The sequence below is a fragment of the Salmo trutta genome, chromosome 6 (genome assembly GCF_901001165.1).
Source record: "Salmo trutta chromosome 6, fSalTru1.1, whole genome shotgun sequence".
NCBI classification, from domain to species: Eukaryota; Metazoa; Chordata; class Actinopteri; order Salmoniformes; family Salmonidae; genus Salmo; species Salmo trutta.
The window spans coordinates 45677279-45698637 of record NC_042962.1 but is presented as its reverse complement, the minus strand read 5'-3'; the positions used below and the strand labels follow the sequence as shown (position 1 = coordinate 45698637).

The 21359-nt window shown below is 47.6% G+C and overlaps 1 protein-coding gene across 5 annotated transcripts; it reads left to right on the top strand.

Annotated features, from left to right (window-relative positions):
* Positions 1–1056: 1056 nt before the first annotated feature.
* Positions 1057–20512, top strand: LOC115196027 (alsin). 5 transcript variants are annotated; one of them, XM_029756490.1, is made up of 35 exons: positions 1057–1367; positions 1997–2101; positions 2324–2472; positions 2659–3650; positions 3926–4277; positions 5551–5722; positions 5958–6054; positions 6155–6232; positions 7251–7448; positions 7581–7752; positions 8056–8245; positions 8385–8450; positions 9445–9607; positions 9746–9889; positions 10157–10285; positions 10482–10505; positions 11539–11609; positions 11898–11964; positions 12158–12348; positions 12481–12546; positions 12638–12736; positions 12916–13080; positions 13239–13350; positions 13470–13547; positions 13655–13788; positions 14020–14184; positions 14320–14443; positions 14719–14876; positions 14989–15105; positions 15450–15626; positions 15886–15931; positions 16044–16105; positions 16204–16353; positions 18035–18131; positions 18349–20512. In XM_029756490.1, exons 2-35 carry the CDS (start codon positions 2082–2084, stop codon positions 18385–18387), a joined length of 5064 nt encoding a protein of 1687 aa, XP_029612350.1. In that variant the 5' UTR covers positions 1057–1367; positions 1997–2081; the 3' UTR covers positions 18388–20512. The 5 variants fall into 5 exon arrangements, with proteins under 5 accessions (XP_029612350.1, XP_029612348.1, XP_029612347.1 ...); XM_029756488.1 differs by having other exon boundaries at positions 7581–7806; positions 9746–9877; XM_029756487.1 differs by having other exon boundaries at positions 7581–7806.
* Positions 20513–21359: the final 847 nt, after the last annotated feature.

The window sequence follows — 21359 nt, the reverse complement described above, 5'->3', positions numbered from 1 at the left end:
ACACAAACATTGGCACACACACACACAATAACATATGCACTATACATACACATGGATTTAGTACTGTAGATATGTGGTAGTGGTGGAGTAGGGGCCTGAGGGCACACAGTGTGTTGTGAAATCTGTGAATATATTGTAATGTTAAATTTTTTTAGAAACTGCCTTAATTTTGCTGGACCCCAGGAAGAGTAGCTGCTGCTTTTACAGCAGCTAATGGGGATCCATAATAAATACAAATACTGCTGTCCAAAAAAAACATTGCTGCACGTCTGAAGTTTGCAAAAGAGCACAGAGATGTTCCGCAGCGCTACTGGCAAAATATTCTGTGGACAGATGAAACTAAAGTTGAGTTGTTTGGAAGGAACACACAACACTATGTGTGGAGAAAAAAGGCACAGCACACCAACATCAAAACCTCATCCCAACTGTAAACTATGGTGGAGGGAGCATCATGGTTTGGGGCTGCTTTGCTGCCTCAGGGCCTGGACAGCTTGCTATCATCGACGGAAAAATGAATTCCCAAGTTTATCAAGACATTTTGCAGGAGAATGTAAGGTTAGGTGATGCAACAGGACAACAACAGCAGACTGTGTTTGTCTATTGTTGTGACTTAGATGAAGATCAGTTAAAATTTTATGACCAATTTATGCAGAAATCCAGGTAATTCTAAAGGGTTCACATACTTTTTCTTCCCACTGTATGTCAGAGTCACTCCAGATTTTGTATTTAGAGTCATTCAAATATGGCTGCACTGTACCTATAGATGCAAGTTAGCACATATTCTAAAGCTAAAAATACTTATCATAATGTTTTCACTGATTGCAGATAAAGAAAGATAGTTCCTACATGATAGAGCGCTTCGTTATCCAACTGCGCTTCGTTATCCAATAGAGCGCTTTGTTATCCAACTGATATTGTCCTTTCTCATCCCGTGGACCCCGATCATTGCTGCTCGCAGCTATATTTTTCCAAAATGTACAAATTGAAAAAAAACTTCACCGACAATGATTTATCCGCACCTTGTACCTGCACCCGTTTTTCACCTTGACATTGACACACATTCATCAAATAGGAAATCACAGCGTAAAACAGCAGGATTCCATATCTGGTGTATTTCAAAATAGATAGCTAACAAAGCTAAGCAAGCTACTTGACAGAATCGATGTAATATTTATTTTTTTAAATGCAAGAAAATACGCACGCTTTGTGGCCTCTCGGCTTCCGTTCAACTTGTGGTCACAACGACAAAGCGAAAATAAAAAGGATAGCAATTAGCTACCCAGCTAATCCCTTGCATGACTCAGTCGCTGTATATTTCACAGGTTTATGAAGAAATGGAAATGGAAATGGACATGGTCAGGGGACCGGTAAGTGAAAGACAATTGTATCTCAGATTGTGCATAATACATGGTCAGTAGCTACAGTACAAGGAGCAAGTGGAAGGATACATGTCAGCTCGGAGTTGCTATTTAACGTTAGTTATACGGCGACTATAAAAAAGTCAATACAGTAATGAGACTGTCAGAGGCTTTGGTAGGCATCTAGTAATTATGGCATGACGTAATCCTCCAAGCTATTTGCGTCATTTCAAGCTAACGCATTAGCTAATGGACTGAAAATAGTATTTCATCAAATAAATAGCTAACAGTATCTAGCTAACGTTAGTTAGCTGGCTACTCAAATGGGGGGGGTCAGTGTTAGCTAGTTTACGTCACTCCAACATGATTGACAGCTAGCCATGTAAACCGTGAAAAGAATCTCTCTCTCTCTCTCTCTCTCTCTCTCTCTCTCTCTCTCTCTCTCTCTCTCTCTCTCTCTCTCTCTCTCTCTCTCTCTCTCTCGTCAACAACACAAGCTCTCGCGTACTGTCACTCGTGCTGGTTATTTTGAAGCTACCTGTAGGGTCTGCATGCAATTCAGTTAGGCAGTGTTACCATTAGCTAGTCATTTTTGTAAGTTGTCTTGTGTCCAATGTTGTTTACCGTATTCGATACAGGGCTGAATTTAGAAACGGATTTGGAGTTTTTCAAGTTGAATTTCACCAGTCTATGCATCAGCATTGCCATGGATAAATCTCAGTGATGGAGTCCCAGAGAAAAAGGTGTGTTGCCCCTAGGTCGGGTGTTGTCAATAAATGTTATGTGATCATTGTATGACAACTCATAATATTCTATGCCCTCACCAAAGTTCTTGTTGTTTCTCTAGCTAGCTACTATAACTTGGTAATTCAAAAACAATGTATGCTTTGTCAGTGTGGTTGTTCAGAATCCTTGAGACATGACTTGTGTCTGACTGACTGTCTACTTCTGTATGTATTCTCCAGCTCTGGTAAGGAGGACAGTTCAGGGGAGCGAGGGTTGCTCCACACCTGGAAGGGCTACTCCTATAGTGTCACCCCAGAGAGAGTGCTCCTGTCCAGGCCTGTGCTGCAGGCTGCCCTGGGGACACGCCATGGGATTCTACTGGTGGAGGGTGAGAGTCAATGGACAGCCTTTGATATAATTGCAACACTCTGACATTTATGATTAGCCTGCTTGATCTATAATTAAAATATACATATATTTTGCATTGGGTTTGTTTACTGATGTACACATACTACTGGCAATCATTTCTAACAGATCCTTTTGTCTAATGACTGGAATGTTGTGATGTATTTAGGCGGGCAGGTGTATAGCTTCGGTGAGTTCCCATGGAAACAGAGCCAGGTGTCGGAGGCGGGCCCCCTGAAGCCTGTCCTAGAGAGCGCTCTCAGTGGCCAGCGCGTGATCGCCGTGGCAGCGGGCAGCTTCCATAGCGGGGCGCTTACCGAGGACGGCGGGGTCCACATGTGGGGGGAGAACTCCTTCGGCCAGTGTGGCCTGTCCAGCCTCGCTGTAGTCCCCAACCCTACTCCAGTGGCTGTCCTGGACCTCGACACCAGCCCCCCCCATACCATCCGTGTCCTGGAGCTGGCCTGCGGGGAGCAGCACTCCCTTGCTCTCTCTGCCCAGCACGAGGTGTGGGCCTGGGGCAGCGGCTGCCAGCTGGGCCTGGTCACCACCATCTTCCCCGTTTGGAAGCCCCAAAAGGTGGAGCACCTGGTGGGCAGACATGTCCTTCAGGTGGCCTGTGGGGCCTTCCACAGCCTTGCCTTGGTGCGTTGCCTACCCCCTCAGGAGTCCCGGCGCCCCCTGCCAGACAAGTGTGGCCAGTGCCACCAGCTGCTCTACACCATGACGGACAAGGAGGACCACGTCATTATCTCAGATAGTCATTACTGCCCCCTAGGGGTGGAGTTGCTGGCTGAGGGAGAGGCCAGGCTGGGGCCTGGAAGGTCCCCTCCACTAGGGCTTCAGAGCTCCCCTTCAGAGCCCCTTCTCTCTTCTCATACCTCGGCATCAGCGCCAGGTCCCCACCCCTCCATAACAGAACATACAGACTATGAGAGTGGGAGGGCAGTGGCACAGAATGGGGAAGTCTTAACCACCACAGACTCTGACATCGCTGCTGCTGGGACAGACTCTGATCAAGCTGTTGGAGGTGTGGGGGCTGCAGGGTCTCGGAATTCCCCCTACCCTGATGATCAGGCAGTGAAAGAATATCTCAAACTGTCTGACACCTCTTTGGCTGATGAGACTGCCAAGATGACCATAGCAGGAGCAAGTTTTCAGGTTAGTAATAATGAGTTGTTGCTTTAAGCCTAAAGCTACACATTTTTGCACATTTGGTGGGTGACAAACAGACTCTCTTGTAGTTTGAGGTCTTTTGAAAAGTGACAATGAGCTGTCAGGCTGTGTTTCCTGGGTCGTGTTCATTAAGGCACGCAAAGGTAAAACATTTTCGCTAAGGAAAACTAAAATGTGCTTTTCTTATAGGTCCAGGAAGTCTTCCTGTTTCTGTCAGTTTTCTTTTGTGTGTTGCCTAATGCACCCTGTGTTTGTTTCAGCCCCCAGCAGATAGCCTTGACCTTCTGACCTCTGACCTCATCCCCGGGGTCATGCCAGTGACCACCAGCTCTGCCCTCAACAGCCTGGTCTCATCCTGTGCCTCCGCCGTGGGCGAGAGAGTGGTCTCCACCTACGAGGCTCTGTCCCTGAAGAAGATGATTAACTACTACTACCCTGGGGTTGGGGGTGTAGCAGGAGTACCCGGTGGGGTGCCAGGGGGCCCTGCGGAGGAGCGGGTGCGTCTGGAGGAGTCCATGCAGGGGAAGAAGAGCTGCAGCACCGGGGACATCCGTGAGGAGGAAGCCGAGGGCCTGAGTCGACGTCTCTCTCTGCCTGGACTCCTCTCTCAGGGTAGATGCGCTGTTTGTCTCTTATCCTCCTCCTCTGCTCATCGCCTCTTATCCTTCTTATCTTCCTCCTATACTCTGATGTGTAAGTATGTGTGTGTGTGTGTGTGTGTGTGTGTCCCCACTCATCCAGCCTGCGAACATATCCTCCATCTGAACTACAGTACTATACAGTATGTTTGGGATTGCTGTGAAGGCTCTCTGTCTGTGTGTGTGTGTGTGTGTGTGTGTGTGTGTGTGTGTGTGTGTGTGTGTGTGTGTGTGTGTGTGTGTGTGTGTGTGTGACGTTATGTGGGTTACAGTCAGTGAACGGTGGTTTTTGTTCTGAGATTAAAGCGCTCCGCCATAGAGGAATGTGAGGCCATATTAATGTGAGGACTTAACCAGAAAGGAAGGAAGGAGAGGAGAGGGGAGGGTGAGAGAATAAGACGGAGAAGAAGGGAGCGAGAGTCCGTGAGGGAAGGAGAACTGAGGAAGTCAGTGTGAAAAAGATGTATCTTTGTGTGTGAGGGGGAGGGGGGGGGGTGGAGAGGACAAGATGGCCTGATAATCTCTTGAGAAACAGTCACAGTGGTAGGGCCTGCAGTAACGGAGTAATCTTCTATTGTCACTTTGGTAGGGTGACAGCTGAACAGTAGGATTTGTCCCTAGCTCTCCGAGGGTGTCTTATGGGGATTTGGGATATGCAAGAAACGAATTTGACACATGGATATAATACACGCTTGTACATGTCCTGTGAAACGGGACAAATGAAAACACCCACCAAATGATTATTATTATTAGCTCCCTGCTGCAGCCAAGAAGGGGACAGACAGCTCACCGCTCCCCTCTCTTGGTTGCTCCCCCTGTGGGCTGGCAGATGGCTCCCCCTGTGGGCTGGCAGATGGCTCCCCCTGTGGGAGCAACCAACCCACGCCTCCCCAGTGACGTCTCGGTCTGTCTGTCCTCATTAACACTCCCTCCCATACGTTTACTGTGGTACTGGACCTGGCTCCGGCGGGTCTCAATGCCTCGTCGTCTGGAGGATGCTGTGAGGGCTGCGTTTCTGGGTTATTTTAGGGGCTTAGAAATGTTTTGTATTTCCAGAGTAGATGATCACTCCATGACTAAACCAGTCATCCTGAGCATTTCTTTAGTTGTTTACACTCACCCGTGGAACAGAGAGGACCTCATCCGTAACATTAGCTGTAGTTGACCGCCGTAACTGAACATGGTTTGAGAGGAAGCGTAGAAAATGTACCATTTTAAGAAACATATCGGTCTGTCTCCGTCTGTAGTGTCCCCCAGGTTGCTGCGGAGGGCCAGCCGGCCCAGGGTGCGAGCGGTGCCCCTCACCCCTGTGGGAGGGCTCCCAGAGGCCGGGGAGCTGCTCCCCTCCCTGCAGACCGAGGTGTGGAGCTGGGGGCGGGGCGAGGAGGGCCAGCTAGGCCATGGGGACAACCTCCCCAGGTCAGTGTCCACTCTACACCAATCACTGAGGGCTGGGGGATGAGAACCATGATGATTGACGGTTGTGTAGACCAGTAAAGCATCAGAGTATTAGCGCTGAATCTGATCTAGGATCTGTTTGGCCTTTGAGATAAATAAGATTACATGGACAGGTTGGACCTGATCCTAGATCAGCACTCCTACTCTGAAATGCTTTGGCCCTGGTTGTTGACTGAGAGGTGTTTCTGACCTGCAGGCTGCAGCCACTGTGCATCAAGTGTCTGAGCAGTAAGGAGGTGGTGCTTGTGGCAGCTGGGGCACATCATTCCCTGGCCCTGACTGCACAGTCCCAGGTCAGGAACTACATTATCACTCCTCATGAGAATCTGAGTCTGAGGGATTCCTCCCAACTGTGTGAACATTTGTGTGTTTGTGTGCGTGTGTGTGTTCAAGGTCTTCTCCTGGGGTAGTAACAGCTCTGGCCAGCTGGGACACATGGCGTCTCCTACTACTATCCCTCGCCTTGCCAAGGTAAGAGTGTGTTTCTTTATTTGAGGAAAATGGTGCCCATACAGTAATCTTTACCTCCTTTATTCATTCAGCAGCAACGCCCCACCGCTGGGCAATGCATGTGAAGGGTGTTCTTTGGCTCCCTGCTACCTTTGCCACCGCTGCTGAAAACAATCTTAGGAGAAACACTGCTAACGTATATACCCACGTGAATAAACTCTGCAACAGCAATTAAAGCACTCTCCGTCATAGAACAATAACGCCACATTTCCACTGGGGATTTATCCCAGTGTTTTACCCTGAAAGGCTGAGACTTTTCTCTTTCCGTCTACGCTCGCCGGCTTCCGCGTCTCACTGGGCCGTGGCTCCAGCCGCCCTGCTCTGACTTGGAGCCAAGGCAAGGCCCTGGGTTCTTTTCGGATTTTAATTGAACTAACAATGGCTAACTGTGAACTTGAACACCTTCTCACGAAGCAGCGGTCTTGAATGACGCGGAGGTTGTTGATTCTGCTCGCCACAAGTCTCCTGATGGAAACAATAAGACTGCCTTAACATAAAACACAGGCGACACCCTGGTGTGGGGCTAAGTCTCAATGGAAAGCACCCTCCACTGCTTACAGTGATTGCAAATCATAGGACATATATATATATATATATATATAGCTATTGCATTTGTGCAGGACTGTTTGTATAAGTGTGAGTAGCCTTGGCGTGTGCGAGACGCAGCTGTTCATATCACCTTTATCTGTAGCATGAGGCAGCTTGATGTACAAATACACCCCCTGGACAGGACACTAGTCTATCGCAGAGCCTTCCCTCCAATCTATCTTCTTAATGCTGATTGCCAAACAGAGACGCGTCGGGTCCCATTTTTACAGTCTTTGGTATGACTCGGCCGAGGATCGGGCTCCCAACCTTCCAATCTCGGGGTGGACACTCTAACCACAAGGCCACAGAGTTGTAGAAGCCTAGCGCAACACAAAAGGCTGTATGTACGGTGATCTGATCTGCTCTGTTTGTCCCTGGTGTGACCCGGTAGCTGTCTGAGGGGATCCGTGTATGGGACGTGGGTGCGGGGGCGCAGCACACCCTCCTCCTGGCCGATGGGGACTGCTACCAGCCCATCCTTTACTATAGCGGACAGCAGGTCAAAGACGGGGTGCAGGACGCACCCCAGGACCAGACAGAGGGGTACAGCTACACCCAGCAACCAGTGCTGCTCCCCTTCTGCATGAACGTGAGTAGTGGGTCACACACACACACTGTACTGAACTCTTGCTGTGTTCCGTTTTTAGTGTAGTCCAGCATCTGCTTCGTGATTTCAACTGACGTTTTGCCTGACGGTGGTGTTTGTGTATCCGTGTTTTAGTTGGGCTACGTGAGCGGCGTGTTTGCGGGGGGCCAGAGCTGCGTGGCGCTAGCCGACCGCAACGTCATGGGTTTCATCGCCAGCCTCCACGAGCTGGCCAGTGCCGAGAGGAAGTTCTACTGCAAGCTGAGCTCTGTGAAGAACCACATACTGCGCCCTCTGTTGGACCTGGGTGAGAACTACCGCTGCTGCTACAGCGCCGCTGGACAGAGGCCGGGGGTCAGAGGTTAGGGAGAGGCAGAAGGATGAGTTTTTTTTATTATAATGGGATTCAAAAAGATCTGGCATAAAGCTTTGATTTTGTTAAATGTTATTATCCGTACAGACCTGTAACTTTTGGTTAACCGTGTGCTGGAATAGAGTAAGTTAGTAAGTATTAGGTTGGTTTCTGTTGGATGTGTGTGTTCTTTCACATAGTCTTTGTTAACCGGTGTGTGTGTGTGTGTGTGTGGCGTGTTCTCCGTCTACCCCTCAGAGTCGTTGAGTACGGCTCTAGGCCCGGCGTCCACTGTGCTGCTACGGAGCCTGGCGAGGTGTTATAGCCACCTCTGTCACCTGACTGGCCAGCACTCTGCCTCCCTCACCGCCAACCTGCGACGCCGCCGGGAGTTTAAAAACCTGGTTATGCTGGAGCATGCCAGCATCTTCCTGGACACGTACAATGAGTATGTACAGTTGTGTACACAAACGCACAATGTCTGACACTCCCACTGGTTTTTAATAGGTTGTTTACATGCAGTTCTGTGTGTATAATGACCTCTCCTCTCTTTACGTTCCTTCTCCCTCCTCATCGCACCCTGCCAGGTACTGCTGCTCTGTGGGTAACTTCCTGGTGATGGGGGGCTTCCAGGCGCTGGCCAAGCCCTCGCTGTGAGTATACACACACGCGCACACACACACACACACAAGGACATCTAGCAGCCCTAGCTTATTATCCTTACCATTTGCGTGCCCGTTATACTATATGTTCATTATCCTTAACATTGACCTAGGCCTGTGTGCTCATTATCCTTAACATTGACCTAGGCCTGTGTGCTCATTATCCTTAACATTGACCTAGGCCTGTGTGCTCATTATCCTTAACATTGACCTAGGCCTGTGTGCTCATTATCCTTAACATTGACCTAGGCCTGTGTGCTCATTATCCTTAACATTGACCTAGGCCTGTGTGCTCATTATCCTTAACATTGACCTAGGCCTGTGTGCTCATTATCCTTAACATTGACCTAGGCCTGTGTGCTCATTATCCTTAACATTGACCTAGGCCTGTGTGCTCATTATCCTTAACATTGACCTAGGCCTGTGTCAGAGAACAGCTGTTTGATGCCTCGAGACTCAAGAAGAGACTCAGGAAGCTCATGCAGCTTTAATTGGAAAGGGAAAAGTCAAAGGATTAATTATTATGGGTTGTTTTTAATTATGAAACGGGTGGTTTGAGTCCTTAATGCTGATTGGCTGACAATACCACGGGTATGACAAAACATTTTTTTTATACGGTTGTAATTACGTTGGTAACCAGTTTATAATAGCAATAAGGCACCTCGGGGGTTTGTGGTATATGGCCAATATACCACGGCTACGGGCTGTATCCAGGGACTCCGTGTTGCGTCATACATAAGAACAGCCCTTAGCTGTGGTATATTGGCCATATACCACAAACCCCCGAGGTGCCATATTGCTTAATCATAAACTAATGTGTTTCTTCATCAAGGCTTCAACCAAGAGCGACTGAATTACCCTTTTTAACTGGAAAGGTGAACGGTGAATTAAAACAGGAAATCTCTTATTTCCTTTTCCATCTCTCCTCTGTTCGCCATCCTCTCCTCCCTCCATCCCCTCCACCATCTTCTGTTCCTCTGCTCAGAGAATTCTTTGGGAAGTGTCCAGAGCTGTTGCAGCGGCTGGCAGAGTCCAGCGAGGAGAACATTCCTCTGAGTGACCTGTTGGTGACTCTCTTCTACCTGCCCATGAGACACCTTCATGAGTATGGCAGGCTGCTGCTCAAACTGGGAACCTGCTTCGAGGTGGTACGTGGAGGAACGAGGACCGGGGCGTGCACACACACACACACACACACACACACACACACACACACACACGCGCGCGCGCACACGCTCACACACCTTCATACATACTCTCACTTTCTTGTGTGTCTGTCTCTCTAGAGCTCAGTGGACTACCAGAAGCTGCAGGATGGCTGCTCTAAGTTTGAAGCCCTGGCTCTTCATCTGAAGAGGAGGAGGAAGGAGGCAGAGTACACATACCACTTCTGGAAGAGCTTCCCTGGCAAGATGACGGTCAGTGGCCTGGTCAGTCGGTTTGACCACAGTAATCAGTGCCAGATTCACACTATTGAGCCAATGCCAACATACTGTGCTCGCTCAGGTATTTTCTTTTCACATTGTCCTTTCAAGCATGGTTCCAGCAATTATGGTGGATTTATAATCAAGCCAGCACAGTACAGCTTGGTTCGGTTTGGCTCCATAGTGTGAAATGGGTATAAGAGCTTTTATTCAGGCCAAAATCTCCAGTTTTACCAACCTCTTATCCCATTTGACCTGGTGATCCTGCACTAGGATTCCCTGCGTAAGCCCCGCCGGAGGCTGATCTGTGAGAGCAGTAACAAGGCCCTGACGCTACAGAACTCCGGAAGGTTCTCTGTCAACTGGTTCATCCTCTTCAATGATGCGCTCGTCCACGCTCAGGTAAACACAGCTTCTCACAGCTCTTACAGCTGGCTCTTACAAAGGTGCCAATGTCCTTTACTTCGTTCGTTCTTTCTTTCATTCACTTTTTAAATTTTTTTTATTCGTTTTTAACACCCTCAGAGCATTTGGTATGAATATATCTGGTGTGTTGACTGACTTCTATCAAGTTGTGTATTTGTCTTTGTCCTATCAGGGTGTGGTTCCCTATAAAAGCCTTGTAAGTATGCAGCAGCAGCCAGTGTACTGACCCCCTAGTCAATGCAGTGGCCAGGGCTTGGCTTAGGACATAGGTTTGATGTAGCAGCTCTTTAGGCACCTTCTGCCTGTCCTAAACCACAAACACCGGCTTCACAGCTTGAAATAACACAGACACAGTTTTTTTCTGACCTTCTTCATGCACCTATGGTGTACTAACACCTGGCTGGAATAAGCCTTGATTTCTTGAAGCTCACAGTAAAGAATGGTGGTTATTTACCTTCTCTGCCTTCTCCCTCAGGCTTTAACTAATACAGCTGCTCCTGAACGTTAGGAGCCTCGGAGCGGGTTCTGTACACCACTCTACAGTGTGCAGCTTCTCCTCAGCCGAGCCCAGTGCCCCCTGCCCTCTGATGCTAGCCTCAGGATACTGTGTGTTCCTAAAGCTGAACTGATACCTTTTAATAACTAAGGCTCTCTGTAGTATATTGCCTACTTTTATGACCTGGTCGTAGTCTTAGCAACATGTTGACTCTGCTTACAGACGTCAATATAAACACAAATCTGAAGTTAACACTGGCGTTATTGGGTCTTCCCAATGTGTGCGTCTTGGTTATCTAACTAAGATGCCTTCTGGCCCATTTTTTTATTTTTAGTTTTTGCTATTTGGAGCCTTAGTTATCATTACTCTGAAACCATGTGACACAACACGTGAGGATCAGCCGTCTCAGGTTCACTTCTCTCAAACAGTTTCTGTTCCTTTTTTGATTTATGTTTAATCCCAGGAGAACGTTTTTCTTGTGTTTTGATGACGTAGTGAGCGTTTTTAGTCCCCGTCGGTTCCACCTTGTGTGCTGTGTCTGTCGGCCTGCCTCGTGCCCTGTCGCCCTCGCCTCTCCGTGTGCCATGCATATTGGCATCTCCTAGGTCATGTGACTGTGTTAGCTCCCGTGCCCTGACTACTTCCCTGACTGTTGAACCAGTGTACTCTATCTGTAGCTGAGTGTATCGGCATACTGATGTCTCTCTCTCTCTCTTCCCTCCCTCCCCTGCAGTTCTCCACCCACCACGTCTTCCCATTGGCCACACTGTGGGTCGAGCCCATCCCGGAGGAGAACACTGGCCTGTGAGTCTGTCAATCACCCTATCTGCCCAATCAGTGTTTAACTGGTGTGTTATTGACCCCTTAGCTCAGGGTTTCCCAAACTCGGTCCTGGGGACCCCAAAGGATGCACGTTTTTATTTTTATTTTTCCCCCAAGCACTACACAGCTGATTCAATTAATCATCAAGCTTTGATCATTTGAATCAGCTGTGTAGTGATAGGGCAAAACCCAAAACGTGCACCCCTTGGGGTCCCCAGGACAGAGTTTGTGAAACGCTGCCTCAGCTGAGCTGTGCTGTGTTCCATCCAGGCATGGACTGAAGGTGGTCTCACCTGAGGAGACGTTCACCCTGTTGGCCTGTTCTTCCATGGAGAAGGTAGGCCAATAGCCAGGCTTCACTACTCACCTGTTCAGGTTACAAGTATGTAGTGGTTGTGTCTTTGTAGGTTCTTGTAAAGCTGCCTAGTTGGGTTCTGTTTGTGGAGCGTGTGGTGACAGGTAGTGTAACAACCCATTCAGTTCAATTAAATTCACTTCAATATGGCTGTTAACCGACCTGTGTTCTCCAGGCCAAGTGGCTTCGCTCCATCAACCAGGCGGTGGACCAGGCCATGAGTGGGGCGGGGCAGTCAGGCTCAGGGGCAGGGCAGAGGGCGGAGCCTCCCATCTCCCGGACCGCCTCCTACACCTTCTACAAGGACAGCCGTCTGAAGGAGGCCACCTACGAGGGCCGCTGGCTGGCCGGCAAGCCCAATGGGAGGTGGGTCTGGCTGGGGAAGGAGGGAATCAGGACCTGGTGCTTCTGGTTCCACTTCCGTACAGTCACAATGAATTGAAAATTGAGGGGTTGTAGGAAAGCGCTGACTTGTTGTGTATGTGTCCTTGTTTCCAGGGGTGTGGTGAAGTGGCTTGATGGGAGAATTTACACTGGGACGTTCAAGAACGGACTGGAGGATGGGTCAGTCAGTGTAAATCGATCAATGTGTCAATCGCCGTAGTCAGAAATAAAGGCGTTTCTCATTGCTCTGCTGTTTGTTTATGGGTCATAGTTTTGGAGATTACGTTATGCCCAGCAAGACGTTGAACCTGAACGACCACTATCAAGGCCACTGGAAAGAAGGGAAGATGCACGGCATCGGAACATATAAGTGAGTCTGTTTGGCTTTGTGAGGAGTTCAACGTTATTTAACAAAGTCCCTTAAGGTTAAAAATCACCCTTTTTTTTTTTTTTTTTTAAAGCGTGACCTGGAGTTTGAAGGCATGTCTGTGTACATCGGCTGTAGGGTTTCCGCTGTGTATCCTACCAATGTGACTGTCGTCTATGCAGGTATGCTACAGGTGAGTTGTATGATGGCTCGTTCCAGGACAACATGCGCCACGGTCACGGGATGCTGCGCAGCGGCACGCTGAACTCCTCCTCCCCCAGCGTCTTCATCGGCCAATGGGTGCACGACAAGAAGACGGGCTACGGCGTTTTTGATGACATCACCAGGTAGCGAACCGCTCCAGCCCACCATTTTCATACTACCGCACTAAACTACCGAGCTGGCCTGGTTACGCATCCAGCTAGCTCAGTACGGTTGGGGTTGGATTGATAGTGTGGAAAGGGTATTAGTATATCTGAAGTGGTGACCTGTGTTGTTCCGTCAGAGGAGAGAAGTACATGGGCATGTGGCAGGATGACCAGCGGCAGGGCACGGGCGTCATAGTAACCCAGTTTGGCCTGTACTACGAGGGGGCCTTCAACAACAACAAGATGCAAGTGAGTCCTGGGCAGTGGGGTTCTTCCTCCTGACGCTAGCTGAACGTTAGCGCCAAGGTGTTAGAGGAGAGGAAGATAATCACCTCTCCATTTTTCAAAAAATTTTCTCGCTGTCTCAGGGCACAGGAGTCCTACTGTCTGAGGACAACACCACATATGAAGGAGAGTTCTCGGAGGACTGGACTCTCAACGGAAAGGTCAGTGAAAGAAGAGCGACGCGCAAACAAGCCTGAACACTGTCTCTCACACATACATTTGTGCAGACACATGTATAATACGGCACATTGCTGTCCCTATCTCTCAGGGTGTGCTGACCATGCCTAATGGGGACTACTTTGAGGGCTCCTTCACCGGGGAGTGGGGCTCCGGCCTGAAGGTCACCGGATCCTTCTTCAAACCCAACCTCTACGACTCAGACGGGGACAAGGGCCGCGCTGTGTACGTCTCTGTGCTATTGGTTTTAGTATGGTGGAGGATTAGCATATTCAAAGATTTTGATCTTGAGTGTTTAAAAAAAAAAATATTATATGTACAAATAAATTGCAAGGCTGTCTGTTCGCAGGACATGTTTTTGCATCTATGCCTTGAAAAAAGGTTTTTAAATTAACCCGGTGAAAGTGTATGTGAACATAGAAATAGTGTATTAATTCCTTGTATGTGCGTCTCCAGTAAGCTGGGGCGCCTGGCAGTGCGTCCGGAGGAGAAGTGGAGGGTAGTGTTTGAGGAGTGTTGGATGAGGCTGGGCTGTGAGGCCCCTGGCCAGGGAGAGAACCAGCGAGCCTGGGAGAACATCGCTGTAGCCCTGACCACCAGCAGGAGACAGCACAGAGACAGGTAGAGAGAACAGAGATCACACACAGTACTTCCACCTCACACTCACTATTTCTTACTCTCACACACACACACACACACACACACACACACACACACAGAGTACAGTAGTCTAAGTGATATTGATGTGTGTTGCAGCCCGGAGATGAACCTGAGTCGGACTCAAAACAGAACTCTGGAGAGTCTGGAGTTCATCCCTCAGCAGCATGTTGGTCCTGTTACCATGGAGAAGTATGACAGTATCCGGCGTTACCTCATCAAGGTGAGCCAACGACCCCCAGGTGACTTACTAACCCTCCTAGTCCCCCTCAGCCAATGGATCCACGCACCAACGTGTCTGACAAGCAATATCCTTCAGTATGAGTCAAGTTGTTTTTCTAATAATCATGAAGAGATGTCTGAACTGTGGTCCTGAGGTGTCCTTGTTCATACTGATTTACTCTTTAGTTCTAACCTCTGACTTAACACCACAAAATATCAATATCCTGAAACTCGCACATTAACCTTCACTGTCCTCCATTTTGTGCCCCCCCCCAGGCATGTGACACGCCCCTGCACCCCCTGGGCAGGCTGATGGAGACCCTGGTGGCTGTCTACAGGATGACCTACGTGGGGGTGGGGGCCAACCGCCGCCTCCTGCTGCAGGCTGTCAACGAGATCATGTCCTACCTGGCCCGCATCTTCCAGCTCGTCAGGTGTGTGTATATTGCCTAAAACAGTTAGATACCATTTTTCCATTCAGTTTGACCCTAGGCTAGCCTGTTTAAGCCATGTACTGTATGTGTGATGTTTGTTTGTGTCGTTCAGGTTCCTGTTTCCAGATCTGCCTGAGGAGGGTGGAGCGATCCCTGAACCATCCTCTGACCCCCAGGATAAGAAGGACTCCAACTGCGCAGACACCCAGCTAGAATCCCCCAAACCTGGGTACGACCATAGCATATCCACCCTCCCTGGTTGGAGCCTGTGGAGAGTCTTCAGTGGTGTGGCTACGCAGCAGTCATATACTGAATCCATTGTCTTAGAGATTACTTCTAGATAAATATGTAGGCTATGTAGTTCTGTTTATTTGATTGAGAGCACGTCTATATCATGGATCTGTTTTGCAGTGGAGGGTCCAATGGGAGCTACCTATGGAGGATTATGTACAAAACTATAGTTGATTACGTTACAGTATGTCTTATGTAAAAGAGCATATGTCACTGTTCTTTACGGTTTCCTTCCAGAAGAAAAATGAAGTATTTAAGCCCCTGAATGTGTGGTTTCCCCAGGCGTGTGGTGAGTAGCTCCGCTCTGCTCCTGCCGGTGTTGCTGCCTCGTCTCTACCCCCCTCTCTTCACCCTGTACGCTCTGGAGAAGGAGAGGGAGGACGACGTGTACTGGGAGTGTGTCCTCCGCCTCAACAAACAGCCAGACGTGGCCCTGCTCGCCTTCCTCGGCGTGCAACAGTGAGTCTCTCTCGGACTGACCAATTGAGGTTGGGAATGAATAGTAGCCTCTTGCGACCCTTCTGATCTTGCAATCGTACATTCTGTTGAATCCGTGTAGCGAAACAGAATGTAAGCTTGCGAGGTCAAGATAGTCTTACGAGGCTAAATGAAAAGGACCCAATTTTATTTATTTTTTTCCCGATCATGTAACTTGACGGTCCTGACCTGGAAAATACTGTAGTTATAGCATGAAAAATTCATATCTTTTTGCTTTCAGTAAGTTTTGGCCGGTTTCGGTTCCAGTGTTGGGGGAGAAGACCGAGGTATGACACTAAGCACATTCTGAATCACACTGCCCTCCTGTGGGTGAACTACAACAATTACATCAAGTACATGTTAGATTGTCCTTACTGACAGTCTCTCTCCTCTTTCTAGGTTGTGTCCAGTACAAAAGACGCCTGTTTTGCCTCGGCAACGGAGACTTTACAGCAGATCAGGTACACTTTATCCAGAGCAGTACTATATCGTCATGAATGAGTCTCATGCACTTTTATGATATTGTGGTTGATGTGTATTAAGACTTTTTTTTTTTCAGCACAACGTTCACCCCATCCGACAAGCTGCAGGTGATCCAGCTGACATTCGAGGAGATCACAAAGGAAGTGATGTCATCTCTGGAGGATAACTTCCTGTGGTCCATGGACGACCTGTTTCCTGTGTTCCTCTACGTGGTACTGCGCGCCCGGTGAGTCGATGAGAACACACACACACACGTCTCTATGTTCCTGAGAGATGCACAGAAATCTGATTTTTATCCAATTAGAATCAGAACTACAAATCTATTTACAGTACCAGTCAAAAGTTTGGACACCTACTCATTCCAGGGTTTTTCTTTATTTTTACTATTTTCTACATTGTAGAATAATAGTGAAGACATCAAAACTATGAAATAGCACACATGGAATCATGTAGTAACCAAAAAAGTGTTAAACAAATCAAAATATATTTGAGATTCTTCAAAGTAGCCACTCCTCGCCTTGATGACAGCTTTGTACACGCTTGGCATTCTCTCAACCAGCTTCATGAGGTAGTCACCTGGAATGCATTTCAGTTAACAGGTGTACCTTGTTAATTTGTGGAATATCTTTTCTACTTAGTGCGTTTGAGCCAATCCGTTGTGCTTTGACAAGGTAGGGTTGGTGTACACAAGATAGCCCTATTTGGTACAATACTAAGTCCATATTATGGCAAGAACAGCTCAAATAGGCAAAGAGAAATGACAGTCCATCATTATTTTAAGATATGAAGGTCAGTCAATCCCGAACATTTCAAGCACTTTGAATGTTTCTTCAAGTGCAGTTGCAAAAACCTTCAAACGCTATGATGAAATTGGCTCTCATGAGGACCGCCAAAGGAATGGAAGACCCAGAGTTACTTCTGCTGCAGAGGACAAGTTCATTAGAGTTACTAGACTCAGATATTTCAGCCCAAATAAATTCTTCAGAGTTCAAGTAACACACATATCAACTTTTCAGAGGAGACTGTGTGAATCAGGCCTTCGTGGTCGAATTGCTGAAGAAGAAACCACTACTAAAGGACACCAATAAGAAGACACTTGCTTCTGCCAAGAAACACAAGCAATGGACATTAGACCGGTGGAAATCTGTCCTTTGGTCTGAGTCCAAATTTGAGATTTGGTTCCAACCGTCGTGTCTTTGTGAGACGCAGAGTAGGTGAACGGATGATCTCCACATATGTGGTTCCCACCGTGAAGCATGGAGGAGGTGGTGTCGGGGTGCTTTGCTGGTGACACTGTCTGTGAATGATTTAGAATTCAAAGGCACACTTAACCAGCATGACTACCACAGCATTCTGCAGCGATACGCCATCCCATCTGGTTGGGGCTTAGTGGGATTATCATTTGTTTTTCAACAGGACGATGACCCAAAACACAGCTCCAGACTGTGTGGGGTATTTGACCAAGAAGGACAGTGATGGAGTGTTGCATCAGATGGCCTGGCCTCCACAATCACCTGACCTCAACCCAATTGAGATGGTTTTGGATGAATTGGAGGGCAGAGTGAAGGAAAAGCAGCCAACAAGTGCTCAGCTTATGTGAGAAGTCCTTCAAGACTGTTGGAAAAACATTCTAGGTGAAGCTGGTTGAGAGAATGCAAAGAGTGTACAAAGCTGTCATCAAGGCAAAGGTTGGCTACTTTCAAGAATCTCATAAATATGTTTTGATTTGTTTAACACTTTGTTGGTTACAACATGATTCCATATGTGTTATGTCATAGTTTTGATGTCTTCTATCATTCTACAATGTAGAAAATAGTAAAAATAAAGAAAAACCCTTGAATGAGTAGGTGTTCAGACTTTTGACTGGTTGTGTGTGTCTGGTTAACCAAGGCTGTGTTTCTCTTCAGGATCAGGAACCTGGGGTCAGAGGTGAGTCTGATAGAGGACCTGATGGACCCCTGTGTACAGCACGGAGAACACGGCATCATGTTCACCACACTCAAGGTATACACACACACACACACACACACACACACACACACACACAGCATACATTCTATGGCAGATACCATCCAAATGCATGCACTGAAACTCAACTTATTTAGATACTCATAACATGTTAATGTGACCGATGCACGCTTAAACACACTGCTTCATAGGGAATAAATGGATCTGTAACTATCTGTATAATATATTCATTTTATTTCCCTCTGTCTGTCAGGCGTGTTACTATCAGATCCAGCATGAGAAGACCACATAAGAACCACAGACAATCTCTGTACTGTATACTGCAGCAGCTCTATGTAAAGTGGCAGTCAGCCAATTAGAGGGCAAGGATTGTAGAGGTTTGGAGTGATGCTGTGTCAGGGTCGTCACAGGAGGGTCACGATGACAGACAGGCTGCTGACTGTCCATCTGTTCCCCCGTAGCAGGATCCCCTCCCCCTTACATACACACATACACTGACGCATGCGCTTACACACACATACGTAAACACACACACTACGCAGCTCCCCGCTCTAACCACTGCCTTCTGGTGACCATGTCATCAGGCTCATACACCTACTTGATTGATCAGGTTGACCTCTGTAAACCCAAGGTGTTGTAAAACTGTTTTGGCAGTTTGGCCAGTTCATCTGTCCATAGGCTTTGTGACTCCTTAGCCCCTGAATGAAGGAACCTGCTTCTTGAGCCGTCTGGAGTAGGGGCTTACTGTGATCTCCGCCGAGCCGGTGGAGTTTTAGCTTGGTCGCGGACTGTTGTGAATATGACTGGCTATTTCCTATTCACCCTATAGCAGTGGCAGAGGTGATAACCGCCTCGTTTGTCGCCCAGCTCTGGTAGTGAAATGGAAGTCTCTGAAGAGAAACCGAAACGTTAAAATCCAAGTGAGACTCACCCTGAACTTGGAGCCTGTCTAATAACGAGACACCATCCTGTATGTACAGTACGAGGTGGCAACAAGTACTCGCCACATGGCCACCTGTTGCTTCCATCGGACCTCAGCCCTCAAAAGCACATGTTATTTAATGGACCAACGCAATACGTCACGTTGATTCCACTTCAAACACGAAAAGGATTTGACCTCCGTGACATCTGAGTCTGTGTACGGAGCGCTAGCCGGCACTCACTCAGAGCAACACCAGTTCAAGTTGTTTTGTAGTTGAAATGTAAAATGCACACTCGGTACAGTTTTGGTGTTATTGTTGTGTTCATTATTCTGGGAAAAAATCTATACAGCTCTGTATTCAGGTGATTTTTGAAGATGTGAAGTTGGGTGACGCTCTGTTTCTCACGTAAGGCAGTTAAATGACAGCCGGCTAATGTGCACCTCATCTGCTAGCCTTTTAAAACATTTCCATTCCTACTGCGTTATTTGTATTTATAACCACTCTGTTTGCACGGTATTTATAATGCTACAAGGTGTTTTTTTTTTTTCAGGTCACTTTGTTATTCTACACCAGAGCTGTAATTCAAATGAACACTCAGCCACCTACATGAAATGTTGACATTTTGATGGGTAACACACAGTAGAAGACTGTTTCTTTTTTGTTATAAATCTCTTCCTGCAACACAGCTCGTGTAATATTCATGTTTGGGGTTCCTCAAATCAGATGGAGGCTATTACCAGGAAGCAATATTGTTAATGTATTTGTTTGGTGTGCTCCTTTCATGCAGACAGACTTATGACAGTATTATGCAGTATTTGTTACTACCTGCAAGGCAATCACTACCCTGAAGAAACTCTCTGTTCAACTAGTTGGGGGCTGATCATGTTGTAGTGGCATTGTGATGGTTAGACAGTGGTTATACAGTGACATTGAAGTCTACCAAAAGCAATTTTCCCTGTTGCAAATTGGCACAATGTTCTTTAAAAATATTTTTTTTATATCTCAAATCTGGGCAGAGTTATTCATCTGGGGAATATAGTTTGTTACAACTTAATTCAGTGTTTGATGGGACATGCAGTACATAAGAATTGCTATTTTAAACATAACCAAATACCAGGTTACAATCAAATTAAGTCTTTATTCAGCTTGTTTGTAATTTGTATGGTCATTCCAAGATTTACTTCCATTTTCCCTCATAATTCCTTTGGCAAGGACTGGTTATTTACCTGTATATTTGTTTACATCTGAAACACATGACATGAGGTGCTGCATGACAGGAAATATCTCAAGTGTTTGAATAACATACATTATGATCTATGAAGGAAGATGTGACTGCTTGTACTTCCAGGTTAAGGTGTGTTCAATTGGACAGAGCTATCTGTATGTTGTCACGTTTGTCTTTTTTAGGGGAACGATGTCAACATTTTTGTCTAATGTACATCTTAATGTAACGAAATGGCAATAAAGCGAGCTGACAGTTCCCTTTAAATGAAATTTGCCTCTGTCTAAGTTTGCCTTAAAAAGTAAACCCTATGTTCCCTGTTAGTTTGGTTTAATGGGTTAGAAACTTTTGTTTTAACAGTCAGATTAGGTCCCCTGAGGGATCTCCTCCCAGACCTGGACTAAAGCATCCGCCAACTCCTGGACAGTGTGGTGCAACGTGGCGTTGGTGGATGGAGCGAGACATGATGTCCCAGATGTGCTCAATTGGATTCAGGTCTGGGGAACGGGCAGGCCAGTCCATAGCATCAATGCCTTCCTCTTGCAGGAACTGCTGACACACTCCAGCCACATGAGGTCTAGCATTGTCTTGCATTAGGAGGAACTCAGGACCAACCGCACCAGCATATGGTCTCACAAGGGGTCTGAGGATCTCATCTCGGTACCTAATGGCAGTCAGGCTACCTCTGGCGAGCACATGGAGGGCTGTGTGGCCCCCCCAAAGAAATGCCACACCATGACTGACCCACCGCCAAACCGGTCATGCTGGAGGATGTTGCAGGCAGCAGAACGTTCTCCACGGCGTCTCCAGACTCTGTCACGTGCTCAGTGTGAACCTGCTTTCATCTGTGAAGAGCACAGGGCGCCAGTGGCGAATTTGCCAATCTTGGTGTTCTCTGGCAAATGCCAAACGTCTTGCACGGTGTTGGGCTGTAAGCACAACCCCCACCTGTGGACGTCGGGCCCTCATACCACCCTCATGGAGTCTGTTTCTGACCGTTTGAGCAGACACATGCACATTTGTGGCCTGCTGGAGGTCATTGTGCAGGGCTCTGGCAGTGCTCCTCCTGCTCCTCCTTGCACAAAGGCGGAGGTAGCGGTCCTGCTGCTGGGTTGTTGC

Excerpts from the sequence above, each read along its gene's own strand:
- LOC115196027 (XM_029756487.1), top strand. The coding sequence starts at position 2,082 with ATGGAGTCCCAGAGAAAAAG. Across the intron at positions 13,789-14,019 it reads GGGGACAAGGGCCGCGCTGT|TAAGCTGGGGCGCCTGGCAG; the intron begins GTACGTCTCTGT and ends GTGCGTCTCCAG. Across the intron at positions 15,627-15,885 it reads GCCTTCCTCGGCGTGCAACA|TAAGTTTTGGCCGGTTTCGG; the intron begins GTGAGTCTCTCT and ends TTTTGCTTTCAG.